Here is a 14528-nt window from a genome sequence, read left to right as displayed (position 1 = left end):
TTTTGCATGCGGGCGTCCGTGGCAAGATGTTCAAGTGGCTGAGTGATTTCCTCTTCAACAGAACAGCAAGAGTGATGGTAGACGGGATGACCAGCAACCTCGTGAAGCTGAGAGAGGGTGTCCCACAAGGCGGAGTGATCTCCCCTACCCTTTTCCTCGTCTACATAAATGACATCACAACAACGGTGCCAAGACATGTCTCGAATACCCTGCATGCGGATGACTTTGCAGTCTGGTGTGCAGAAGAACACACTTCCACAGCAACACACAGTATCCAGAACACCATCAATAGCGTGTCCAGCTGGTCAGAACACTGGGCATTACAGCTGAACACTACCAAGACGGTCAGCACTCTCTTCTCACTCGCCACCTTCAAGGAAAAGGTCCTGCTGAAACTGAAAGACCAAGCAGTCCCACAGGTCGACACGCCAACGTTTCTGGGAGTCACCCTGGACACACGTCTGACGTGGAAGCCGCAGATTGAAGCGACAGAAGGAAGAGCGATGAAGAAGCTCTCGCTCATGAAGAAATTGGCAGGAACCCAGTGGGGCGCAAACTCTGGCATTCTGAAACAGGTCTACACAGGCGCTGTCAGACCGGTCATGGAATACGCCTCCTCAACATGGACCACTGCCTCCAAAACCAACAAAGGAAAGCTGGACAAAGTCCAGAACATGGGGCTAAGGATCATCCTCGGTGCCATGAAAAGTACACCCATCCAAGAAATGGAGAAAACAACAGACCTGGAACCACTCGAGGACAGACGAGAGTACAAAGCTGTCCTCCAGGGAGAGAAGATGAAGAGACTGACCACTCACCCACTTCACCAAAACCTCAACAAGGGCACCAAGAACAGGCTGAAACGAAAGAGAGACTGTGCCAAAAGGTGACGTTTTCATGTCAGTATGTCCCAAATGACATCACCAGTACATTTTTCATTCTATCTAATCTGTTTTCGTTCTATTTTTTCTAATAACATGCGTTAACAATTGATTGCCAACTGGAATGGAAGAGCACAAAAAGTGTAACTTGATATGTAGTTTCTCTAGAGGGAAAAACATCTTCCACTTTCATGTCAGTGTGTCCCATGCAACATACATTTGCCAAACAGCTATGTGCAAGTAGATTATTTGTTAGTGGTATAGAAAATACTGATCAACAATTAAAGTCAGTTTTCACATTCATTTTCTACCTATTTCTTATTTGTTTATTCTGTTGGCAATGGTGAAATGTCAGCAATCGTGTGTCATTCGGGACAGTAGACATGACACCTGACCTTTTGGCACAGTCTCAAGAGCCTCAAACATCAGGTCAAGGACCTCCAAACGGAGTATGCTGAAGCTCTGGAAGCTGACCCCAGCTGCTGTGAGACACTCGTCTCAGACGTCTGGGCCCCACGCAAGAGCTTCCATGAAGTCAGAACAGATGTACCAGGACTGACAGCAAAGGGCGAACAGTCACCACATGTCCAGAAGGCCCTCGCCATGGAGATGATTCAAGACCGCTACCCACATTGCACCTGGACTCACGTCTACACAGACGGCTCCTCAGAGAACGCCGTAAGGAATGGAGGCAGTGGCGTCTACACCCGTCGCCCAAACGGGACCACCACCTCCCTCTCCGTCCCAGCTGGTGACCTGAGCTCGAACTACAGGGCCGAGCTCCACGCCCTCATCACTGCAGCAGAGCACGCAGCAGGGGAAGACCGCAGTCGGCAAAACATCGTCCTCCTCACTGACTCCCTGTCCGCCCTCCAGTCCCTTCTGTCTGGCCCCACTGACCTCCCCACCAGGCAACTCGACAACTGGCTCAGCACCCTGTCTCAACACAACAAGGTGGTGCTCCAGTGGATACCGGCTCATGTCGGCATTGCCGGCAATGAAGAAGCGGACAGGCTGGCAAAAGGAGGTGCGAGACTTCCCCAACCACACAACTCCACCTCGTACAAAGAAGCCAAGACTCTTCTACAACGGAAGAAGAAAGAAAACTGGAAAAAGAGAAACGGAGACTACAACCCACAGGAAGACCCCATCAACAAACTAGACCGGAGAAGCCAAACCACCATTTTCCGTCTAAGGACAGGGCACTGTGGACTGAAGAAACACCTCAAGAGACTGGGCCTTGCGGATGACGCACACTGTGAATGTGGCTCGGAAGAGCAAACTCCGGAGCACATTCTCCAGAACTGCCCCCATCTAGAGACAATACGCCAAAAGTTCTGGCAAGAAGAGACCAGTGTTGGAGCCAAACTCTGGGGTCCTGCCGACGAACTGCGCAAGACTGCGGACTTCCTGGCAGCCACTGGTCTGAGGATCTAGCACGGCCACCAACATCGAACGCAGAAGAAGAATAAGTTGTATCCACTACATGTATTTGCATCCCTTGTTCTATGCGCCCTGTCTTTTCCTCCTCCCCATCTCCTATTTATAGACTCCGTCATGCCTCTCCCATGTTTTCCTTCTCTTTCATGTTTGAACAGACGACTTGGAGCCGGAACAAGCCATAACAGAAAAGGCATACACAGAATCCAGATGATCTATTTAGATCGAATCTGGTCAGTCCAGAGCCCAATACTTTTAGTAAAGAGCCACAATAGAACCCCCTTTTTAAGCCCTTAATTCTGAGAAAATTAGATCTGAAAAAGGAGAGAGTCTTAAAACGCAGGTACATGTACAGAGGTTATGAAAAAAACATCCGAAAAAGTAAGGTCACTCTAAAGTCTTAAAAGGACGGTAGTGGGGATGGGGGTGGGGTACATGTGGGTAGGTGGGTGGGAGTGGGTAAGAGGAGTATTAAATTAAGACAGGGGCTCCACTGTACACATAATCGAGACGATTTGTTCAGAGCGAATCTGGTCAGCAGATCCATACTTTGAGTCAAGATCTGTACGCCTTTTCCTTGATGGAATATGTCACCTACTCACACATCGTAGATGCGACACAACGCCTTCCGCCGTATGGTAATGCAGCTAATGTTCAGACGAGGGCTAATTCAGTAATACATTGGCGTTAAAAAGCGACTGTGTCCCATCTGTCTGGCCGCTCTGGGTCAACCACTTTTTTACATTCGTTTCTGGGAATCTAATTTGCAAGGCCTCTTGACACTCTGTCCCATTTGCAACTCAATATTCAAGGTTTTAGCACTGCAAGCGGAACAGAAGGAGAAAAATAGAAGGAGGAGGAGAAAAGTGAACAGCCAATATTTCAGCACAGTGGAACTCTTTCACTGTTCAGCATGTCACCATTATTGCTAGACGGGAACTATGAACTAATTGATTGGTGGGGGGGTGTTGTTTTCCATTTCACTGTAGACGCTACCTGATATATATACAATCAAACTTCTTGTTGCATACAGTGGGGGAACGAATGGCTATTCTACTGCTACAAATGGTGTCAAAATAAACGGCTTCATCACAAAGATCTGCACACAAACACATCTGTTTTTGTTTCAAGTACAGAAGAATAAAAGCAATGCCGTATTTGTTGATCTACAAGGCTTTTCCCCCTGTTTTTATTATCTAAACAACAATTAAGGTGACTGTAGGTGAGATAAACAAAGTTGAAAAACGAAAGAAATCGGTACTCACCAACACAAGGACAGCACAGACAAAGACTTAGGTATTATGGACCATTCCCAAAGGTTCAGCTTTGTCTCTCTGTCTGTCTTTTTTTTAATTTTTTTTTTTTTACTCCGCTTTGACCTTTCCTGTTACTGATTGGTTTTCTTTTTCTCCCTCAGCTGGATAGTATCAGTTCAACGTTTACTCTTACTTTACTTATTTGAACTCGGTATGCTTTTTTTCTCTCACAGATATCTGGATGACGTGGCACTGCATCATCTGATTGATGCCCTGTGCAAGCTGTCCACAGAATCCATGGAGGTCGCGTACGCCAACAGGGTAAGAAAAAATAGCCTCTGTTCTGTGAGTGTTTTTTGTTCCCTATTTGTATTATCTTTGTTTTTTTGTTTTTGTTTTTTGTGTTGTTTTTATTTTACAGTTTGACTTTTTTTTGTCGTCCAGCAAATCAGGAAGAAGCCTTTGTCATTGTCTTTATTCCTACACCTTCGGGATAGGTTTCTCTCTGTCTGTCTGTCTGGTTTTTGTGTGTGTCTGTTCGTCTCTTTGTTTGTCTGCACTTAGATATCTGGTGTTTATTGGTCGATTGAGCTGAAATTTGGTGTGTACTTTAGACGAGAGGTACACACGCCTGTAGCCAAGAATAGATATGAACTTTACACGCCTTCACACAGCCAGCTGGGGAATGAACCCGACAGGAGGCGGGGTGGGGGCGTTTAAAACAATACTTTACTAACATAGGGTCTAGTTCTGTTACAACAAACCAATTTTGGAATTCTACTACGTACATGGGGAACGGTGGTGTCCTCAGCCTGTTTACAGTCAGCACGTGTTGCCATTTATCAAAAACCTTTTTGTGTGTGCTTGCCTGTTGTCTTTCCTTGGCCGTCTGTCCTTTACTTGACCTTTTTTTTCTCTCTTTTTTTTTACCCCCTTTTTTAATGTTTACTTTTTATTAATGTAATGTATTCATTAATTGCAAGTACGTCTGGTTTGGATAGGTTACATTTTTGGTGAGATTGATACTGCCTTAATATGTTGGCAGGCTTGTTTTGTACTGTTTAGGAGTATAACACGTAAAAGAAAAGGATGGTCTACATCCGGTGTAACACCCCGTTCTGACCCCCACCTGGAAGTGTCCCCCGCGCGGGGGGAATGTTCCCCACGTGCTGCATTTGTCCCCCACCTCACTCTCAAAACATCTCCCATCCCGAAAAGTCCCTAGCCTTTTTTCTGTCTGTCTGTCTTTCTGTCTGTCTGTCTGTCTGTCTGTCTGTCTGTCTGTCTGTCTGTCTGTCGGTCTGTCTGTCTGTCTGTCTGTCTGTCTGTCTGTCTGTCTGTCTCTCTCTCTCTGTCTCTCTTACTCTCTCTCTGTCTCTCTTACTCTCTCTCTCTCTCTTACTCTCTCTCTCTCTTACACTCTCTCTCTCTCTCTCTCTCTCTCTCTCTCTCTGTCTCTCTCTCTCTCTCCCCCCCCCCCCCTCTCGGATGTGTGTGGGGCGTTTTGAGATGGAGGACGTTTTCAGAGTGGGGTGGGGAACAAATGCAGCAAGTGGGGGACATCCCGGATGGTCCCGATCCCCCTTGAGTGTCCTTTCGGGTCCTAAATTGTTCCACGGGGGACCAACTGGTACCACCAAATGCTCCCCCGGGGGACGTTTCAGTAACCCAAACTATTCCCCGGGGGACATATCCAGGTGGGGGATCAGAACGGGATTAAAAAGTACAAAAACAACATTGCTTCTAAATCCACTTTGTCAAATTGATTATAAGAGGGGAGAGCTCATCAGGCAGAAGTGCAAGTGGGAAATGGGGGGTAGCATAAGCCGGAGAGATGGGGAAGGGTAAGACTAATAAGATGGTCTGTATTTGACGAAGTTACATCATGAGACTCCGTACAGTATCTCCTTCAAATCTTGCGGAGTCCCAGGGAATTCTGTAGTTATACAACAGCCAGCCGTAATGATCCTGACATTCGCACTTTCCTCTGTTTTTGGAGCTGCTGTTGCCCTCTTTCGCATGAGCTCACAGTTACAGGGCGAAAAAAGGCCGCGTTTTTTTGTCTGCGCGCTCATCAATTATGCGCGTGTCTTTGTAGGGATTAAAGGTCCGGACCCTATAAGCCCTCTGGCGATCTTTTGCTCATGAATTCACAATGATAGCTGTTTTTTCTTCCTGTTCGCAGAAAGAGAGGTATTATTGTTGATTTTTTCCCGCTGCGTGAGATCACATCTCCATCTGTCATTTAAATCTGTGACTTTTATGTTTTTTTCTTTCTTTCTGACAGTGTAAGAAAATATTCCTCTGTTGTGGAGTTGTTTTTGATTATTTCTAATTTTATTTGTTTTAAGATTTTGATTATTCTGGTACTTATGGTTCCAGTGAACGAAAGGGATTTGAGATTCGTATTTTTCAAATCTCCAAAGGTTTCAGTCGAAATAAATGGTTTTGAAATGACATAGATCGTTTTCAGAATAGAAACAGATTTTTTTCAAGACCTCCAGTCAAATGTTTTTTTAGTCATTTGTGACCCTCCACCACGGAATGAGTCGCATGTCACCTTTGCATGATTTCCATATTTTTAAATTTGTCTAAAGAGTTTGTTATGCTCTATCCAGTGTTAAAAAACCGTTTTAGAAAAGAGCGAACACTGTTTGAGTTATAAGCCTGTGACTAAGGTGACCCTCACACTGTTACCAGACACCCCCCGGACTTATATTAAGCTTTGCGCAGAACCGCGCGAGGTGACATGCGACTCATTTCGTGGTGGAGGGTCCCATTTACATTGGCGAGGGTTAGGTTGAATGCTTGTGTGTTCGAAGAGAACTAATGACACGGTGTTCTAGTTAGGAGGTCAGGATTTTTGTTGTTGGGACGCTCAATCTGATCGCATGAAAACGGAAATTCCTTATTTGCATTGTCAATCCTGATAAATTAAAAGTTCCTTTTTTTTAAAAGCGTGTACTGTTCGGATTTCTTTTGTGTTGAGAACCTAACAGGTTGTGTTCTTTTTCTTTATAACGCGTGACTGCTTTCAAATGGTTTTCTATAGTTTAACAAGTAAGAGATTCACGCTGAAAAGGCAAGTCGACAAGAAAGAAAGAAAGAAAGAAAGAAAGAAAAACAAGTCGCGTAAGGCGAAAATACAATATTTAGTCAAGTAGCTGTCGAACTCACAGAATGAAACTGAACGCAATGCAACGCAGCAAGACCGTATACTCGTGGTCCACCGCTCACGGCATAGGCAGTGAAATTGACAAGAAGAGCGGGGTAGTGGTTACGCTATGCTGCATAGCACGCTTTTCTGTACCTCTCTTCGTTTTAACTTTCTGAGCGTGTTTTTAATCCAAACATATCATATCTATATATTTTTGGAATCAGGAACCGACAAGGAATAAGATGAAAGTGTTTTTAAATTGATTTCGAAAAAAAAATTTTGATAATAATTTTTATATATTTAATTTTCAGAGCTTGTTTTTAATCCGAATATAACATATTTATATGTTTTTGGAATCAGCAAATGATGGAGAATAAGATAAACGTAAATTTGGATCGTTTTATAAATTTTTATTTTTTTTTTACAATTTTCAGATTTTTAATGACCAAAGTCATTAATTAATTTTTAAGCCACCAAGCTGAAATGCAATACCGAACCCCGGGCTTCGTCGAAGAGTACTTGACCAAAATTTCAACCAATTTGGTTGAAAAATGAGGGCGTGACAGTGCCGCCTCAACTTTCACGAAAAGCCGGATATGACGTCATCAAAGACATTTATCAAAAAAATGAAAAAAACGTTCGGGGATTTCATACCCAGGAACTCTCATGTCAAATTTCATAAAGATCGGTCCAGTAGTTTAGTCTGAATCGCTCTACACACACACACACACGCACACACACACGCACACACACACACACACACACACACGCACATACACCACGACCCTCGTTTCGATTCCCCCTCGATGTTAAAATATTTAGTCAAAACTTGACTAAATATAAAAATAGATAGAAAAGTCGTTATAAGTTTTGACTTTGCTGTGAATTTGATTTTGTTCCCTCTTAAAAAGGCAAAATGTTCATTTTGAAACCAATGTATCGCTGTGTCAGTAGGGAGTGTTGTCAATTGTTTTTGGTACCATGCATGCTCATTCTGAGAAGAAAGCTAGCATCCCCACAAACACAACCCGGGATGCTGCAGCGCTGGTTTTAAACCTACGGACAAGAGAATCTCTTAAAAGCACTCCTTGACAGAAATTGCATTCAAGATTTCAACAGTATATTTCCTGTAACTCCCGACCATCGCTCCGTCCTTTTAGTGCCCCCGGAGCCAGTGTCATGGACTCGCGGTAGTCCCACTGACAGTCGGACCACCGCTTTGTCACCCGACTGCGGTTGTCAGAACGCAGCACTGTAGTCGGGCAACTCCTTGTGCGAAGAGGCACAGTCGGCCGACTGAAATCTTTTTCATGAAACCCGATTTCGTCGGATGACTGCATTTCACTCGTTTAACTGCAGTTGATGGATTGAGTATCTGGTTTATTATGAAACAAGCCCCTGATCTTAGAATCCGAAAAAGAAAGACAGGTGGACATAAAGAACAATTCAGCATCTCCATCGTCCGCCTACGGTTTCACGTGTTCACGTTCATTTACGGTGAGGTCACTTTTTCATTGACCGACCGGACACATTCTTGAGGAATGATTGCAGACTGATGAAGGCAGAGGGGAGTGGGCGGGACGAGGTAGAGGGTGGAGCGTTAGTGTGTGTGTGTGTGTGTGTGTGTGTGTGTGTGTGTGTGTGTGTGTGTGTGTGTGTGTGTGTGTGTGTGTGTGTGTGTTACGGAGGCGAAAATTCAGCTGAAATATCCGGTCTTTAAACTCGGGGTTGTGAAGTTAAGGTGGTCGTTCTGGCGATGGATCGCTCTTAGTCTCAACTTACTTGCTTGGTCGAAGCTGTAGATCCGGGCAAGATATGAGAGAGAGAGAGAGAGAGAGAGAGAGAGAGAGAGAGAGAGAGAGAGAGAGAGTTAGAGAGACAAAGAGAGAGAGAGAGAGAAAGAGAGAGAGAGAGAAAGTGAGAAAGACAAACAGACAGACAGACAGACAGACAGAGACAGACAGAGAGAGAGAATTGAATTGAATTGAATTGAATTGAATTGAACTTTATTTAACAAGGATTAAGATTTAAGGCTACGCCTTTTCTTACAATCTGTCCTTGGGACGCACAGACACACAATGATAAAATTGAAAAATTAAAAAGTTTAAAAGTTTACCAACAAAAGGAGGTCAGGAAACTTCAGCATGTGATGATAAAGATGACGATGATGATGATGATGATGATGATGATGATGATGATGATGATGATGATGATGATGATGATGATGATGATGAAGAAGAGGCATGAAGAGCATACATATGTGGTTATTCATAAAATCAAATGCATACTATGCAAGTAATTATAAGTACAAACTGGTAGCAGAGAGAGAGAGAGAGAGAGAGAGAGAGAGAGAGAGAGAGAGAGAGAGAGAGAGAGAGAGAGAGAGAGAGAGAGAGAGAGAGAGAGAGAGAGAGAGAGAGAGAGAGAGAGAGAGAGAGAGAGAGAGAGAGAGAGAGAGAGAGAGAGAGAGAGAGAGAGAGAGTTAGTGAGTCTGGGCATGCTTGTACATTACATGACACAACGTCATCCTTCCGTTTGGACATCGACCAAAAGTCTTCAGCCTGTCTGCTAGTTGTACAGATTTGGATTTGCGTGCTGACTTAAATTCCGAGATGGACGTTATGTGTCATGTAGGAAATAACTTCAACGACAGATTCTAGCTGTGCACGGAAAGCAGCAAGACCTGTTGTTGTTTTTTTCTTCAATTTTTTCAATTTGTTTTTTAACGTTTTGGATATTTGTTACAAGATGCTCTAGTCCCATGTAAAATCCTGCCCAGATCTGTTGTAGTGAGCATAGTCGTGTACGCGAGAAGAATAAAACTTTAAACAATCCAGGTCTGTTGAACTTCTTGGAGTCAAAGTCAACACAGAACCGGAAACGAAATCAAACTGAATAGACCTTTTTATATGGTTACATCCAAACCGACTGCCTGAGTGGCAATATCATGGTAAGTAGAAGTCAAGTGAATAGTGTCTGTGTCTTCTTTGTGTCAATTCGCTCTTGTTGAGAGAGATCTTGCTTCCCATGCTAAATTGCTGCGGATCCATCACAGATCCACTCAGGATCCTTGTTATGTTAGCTGAGTGTCACATGCCTCGTTAATGTCGGACAATCAAGATTCTTGTTATGGGAGCTAACTTAAGAAACTGAGTGTAATATGACTCTTTAATATTGGAGTCATATGCCTCGTTGATATTGAACAAAAGCGCGCCAGAAATAGACAATTGAATTAAACATATTTTAACTCGTTCCGCAAAAATGAAAAACAAATTGACTCAATTTTTAACAAAAATAGAAAACATATGAGAGATTTTTGTATTCATAATAGAAACAAGGGAAAACGTTCGTCACTCATTAATAATGGGCTGTAAGATACACCGCAGTCTTTATTAGATTATTTTGAACTTTTAGATTTCCCTTAAAGGCACACAATTAAAAAACCCAAAAATGGCATGTTATTGGAATGTTTAATTTATGACAAAACAAAACGTTACATTCAATAATGTGATTGTAACATTATACGTTATTTGCGTGTTTGACCAAAATATGACATTTTACACAGATCGAGACAGTCATTGTTCTCCGAGACCGCGCTAGCGGTCGAGGTGAACAATGACTGTCGAGATCTGTGTAAAATGTCATATTTTGGTCAAACACGCAAATAACATTTATGTATCGATCGAATTCCTTTCAGGTACTTATGACTTTGTTGTTGTTTTGACGATTGAACGAGCACACACACACATGCATGCAATCCACACATGTATGCAATCAAACACATAAGCTTCATATTTGGGCGTTTCAGGTTGACCGAAACTTCAAAGGAACTACAAAACACACGTCATGTACTCACTTTGTTGTTGTTTTGACATTGAACAGCACACACACATGCAATCAAACACATGACGTTTTTTTTTTTAGTTCCTTTGAAGTTTCGGTCAACCTGAAAAGCCAAATTATAAAGTTTTGTCGGCCTCTGACGTCACATGACTCAAAGAAGGGAAATCCAATCTCCAATCGATACATTTTGTTTTGTCATAAGTTCCAATAACTTACCATTCTTGTTTTATGATTCTGAATTTTAGAACGTTGGCAGTCTATGTGTTTTTGGATTTCATTAAAGGCACACAGCCCTTCTCGTAAGAACAATTCGAGTAACCGTTTCAGATCTGTCCAGGGTTTTAAGGCCTTCTCTCCACTGGCATAAATGCCACAAATTAACAGCCTGGGTGCGTCCTATGCAGATTGGAAATTTGTGTGTGAATTAATTTCTTAAAAGTCACAGGTATCAGTCTGCGAAATTAATTCATAAAACAATTCAACTCTCCCGGGATGTTCACTTGTGGTATGTCGACAAGTGGAGGGATGTGATGTCCTGTCCTTATCCACTGTAAAAAACTGAGTAGGTCTGAGATAATGAGCGGTACTATTTTCGCGGGAAATACCATACCTTTAAGGGAAAACAGTCTACACGGATCTTTTATTTTTGAATGGTGTATCTGATTTAATGCTAATCATGTCATGTTCTAACAAAAAATCCTGCTATCCTTTTTATTTTGGCATGCTCTTGAACCCGGGATGACTCCAGCATTCATAGCGCTTTTGGTGAACTCTGAACGTGCAGAGGAAACATATTTTGCCAGTGTTTTGTGAAATATGATTTTATTACCTTATACGAAATGAGTTTGTTTGTTGTTCAGTGATATGTAAGACAATACGGAGGTCGTCGACTATTTTTTCTCTTCTTTCTTTTAATTAAATAGCTACCGCTTCCCGTTTCCAGGCATAGGAGGCATCTTTTTTTGTCCAAGTAGGGTTCTGAGGCAAAACTATGTCAGTTGGATTTCTCTATTGAGAAAATATAAAGTGTTATTGTTTTTTTCTTTAGAATAGCGCGGTAGTGGTTGCGCTGAGCAGGATAGCACGCTTTTTTGTATCTCCATTCTTTTTAACTTTCTGAGCGTGTTTTTAATCCAAACATATCATATCTATATATGTTTTTGGAATCAGGAACCGACAAGGAATAAGATGAAATTGTTTTGAAATCGATTTCGGAAATTTAATTTTAATAATAATTTTTATATTTTTAATTTTCAGAGCTTGTTTTTAATCCGAATATAACATATGTATATGTTTTTGGAATCAGAAATTGGTGAAGAATAAGATGAAATTGGTTTTGGATCGTTTTATAAAAAATAACTTTAATTACAATTTTCAGATTTTTAATGACCAAAGTCATCAATTAAATTGTAAGCCTCCAAGCTGAAATGCAATACCAAAGTCCGGCCTTTGTCGAAGATTGCTTGGCCAAAATTTCAATCAATTTTATTGAAAAATGAGGGTGTGACAGTGCCGCCTCAACTTTTACAAAAAGCCGGATATGACGTCATCAAAGACATTTATCGAAAAAATGAAAAAACAAACATCTGGGGATATCATACCCAGGAACTCTCATATAAAATTTCATAAAGATCGGTCCAGTAGTTTACTCTGAATCGCTCTACACACACACACACAGACACACATACACCACGACCCTCGTCTCGATTCCCCCTCTATGTTAAAACATTTAGTCAAAACTTGACTAAATTTAAACAAGTCGCGTAAGGCGAAATTACTACATTTAGTCAAGCTGTGGAACTCACAGAATGAAACTGAACGTAGTCCGCCGCTAGTGCAAAAGGCAGTGAAAGTGACGAGCCTGTTTGGCGCGGTAGTGTTTGCGCTGTGCTTCATAGCACGCTTTACTGTACCTCTCTTCGTTTTAACTTTCTGAGCGTGTTTTTAATCCAAACATATCATATCTATATGTTTTTGGAATGAGGAACCGACAAGGAATAAGATGAAATAGTTTTTAAAACGATTTCGGAAATTTAATTTTGATCATAATTTTTATATTTTTAATTTTCAGAGCTTGTTTTTAATCCAAATATAACATATTTATATGTTTTTGGAATCAGAACATGATGAGGAATAAGATGAACGTAAATTTGGATCGTTTTATAAAAATGTTTGTTTTTTTTTACAATTTTCAGATTTGTAATGACCAAAGTCATTAATTAATTTTTAAGCCACCAAACGGAAATGCAATACCGAAGTCCGGCCTTCGTCGAAGATTGCTTGGCCAAAATTTCAATCAATTTGATTGAAAAATGAGGGTGTGACAGTGCCGCCTCAACTTTTACAAAAAGCCGGATATGACGTCATCAAAGACATTTATCGAAAAAAAAAAATTCCGGGGATATCATTCCCAGGAACTCTCATGTCAAATTTCATAAAGATCGGTCCAGTTGTTTAGTCTGAATCGCTTTACACACACACACAGACAGACACACACACACACACATACACCACGACCCTCGTCTCCCCCCTCTACGTTAAAACATTTAGTCAAAACTTGACTAAATGTAAAAAGAAGAAGAGAACTCGTACAGTAACAGACGCGCAGCCGCACGCGCACATACGCACGCTCTATTTCTTCCAGTATCTGTCAGTTTCTCTCAGTGTCTCTCTGTTTCTCTCTGTCTGTCTGTCTATCTTGTCTGTCTGTCTGTCTGTCTGTCTGTCTGTCTCTCTCTGTCTCTCTCTCTCTCTTTCTCTCTCTCTCTCTCTCTGTCTCTCTCTCTCTCTCTCTCTCTCTCTCTCTCTCTCTCTCTCTCTCTCTCACACTCAGCAGGAAGATAAACAACAACAACACTACCGAGCAAACTATTAAACCATTACACCCAGCGGAACAAATTAAACCTAAGCAAGAACTAACACACAAACACACAAGACCGCTGCCTCGTATATTTTGAAGCACAGTAAGCCTCCCGTAAACCATCACAGAGCTCCCCGAGCGTCTACATACAGGACAAGCATACTTCCATTTTAAACGCTCACCGAACGGGAACATCCTGGCTGCTTTCTGTCGAGCGTGAGAAATGTTCAAAGAATTTATTTTCGTGGACCCCTTTACAACAATGGCGCCTCGTTTTGGTGCTGGACGGCTGTTATGAATATCCCGGAAATCACGCCCGGACAGTAAGCCTCCCGTAAACCATCACAGATACTGTCAGGCTTTTACACACAGTACAAACACCCTTCCATTTGAACGCTCACCAAACGGGAACATCCTAGGTGCCCTACGTAAAGAGCGAGCAATTTTTAAAGAATTAATTTTGCAGATTGTCTCGAACACTTTTTGGACCCATCCTGAACTCAGGTCAAAAATGAGTTACTTCCCTTAAAACTGGCGATAGCCGTGGATCGATGATTGTCAGAATGTTTTTGGACCGTGGTGCGTTTTTGCGCTAGACCTAACTTTTAAAACCTAAATACTGAATTGACAGCTTGTTACACAAACATTCTTTAATCATAAAAGAATTCTTTTTTCATCAAGACAAGATCAGTGCAATTCGAAGTTGTGAAAGTTTGAAAAAAGAAAAGCCCGGAAGCAGGGTCACGCAAGGGTCGAAGCAGACGACGGTTTATGCGGCATATTGCCGTTCCTCTCAACGGTAAAAAGCCATCTCTGGAGTTCTTGTGAACCACAGCCGTTTGTTTCGTGCATAAAAACGTGCTATTGTAGATAAGCTCACATCGAGTCGCATTCAAATGACTAACTGACGACTACATGTGAAAAAGGGAAACTGGATCACACGGGTTCACGATGGCTCAGGGGTAAGGTAAACCACGCAAAAATAAATTCTTTGAAAATTGTTCGCTCATTACGGAGGGCACCTAGGATGTTCTCAATCGGTGAGTGTTTAAATGAAAGGGTGTTTGTACTGTGTGTAAAAGCCTGACCGT

General features: G+C 42.1%; 1 protein-coding gene across 1 annotated transcript in view; it reads left to right on the top strand.

The window, feature by feature from the left end:
* LOC138964211 (protein MON2 homolog) overlaps positions 1 to 14528 on the top strand; it is a 625692-nt gene that overhangs the window by 22400 nt on the left and 588764 nt on the right. The window contains exon 18 of the mRNA XM_070336107.1: positions 3811 to 3898. Coding sequence (XP_070192208.1) covers positions 3811 to 3898 — 88 coding nt within the window. The remainder of the gene's footprint in view (positions 1 to 3810; positions 3899 to 14528) is intronic.

This window comes from Littorina saxatilis, linkage group LG4 (genome assembly GCF_037325665.1).
Source record: "Littorina saxatilis isolate snail1 linkage group LG4, US_GU_Lsax_2.0, whole genome shotgun sequence".
Lineage (NCBI taxonomy): Eukaryota > Metazoa > Mollusca > Gastropoda > Littorinimorpha > Littorinidae > Littorina > Littorina saxatilis.
The sequence above is the reverse complement of the archived record's forward strand: the minus strand, read 5'-3'. Positions and strand labels throughout refer to the sequence as shown.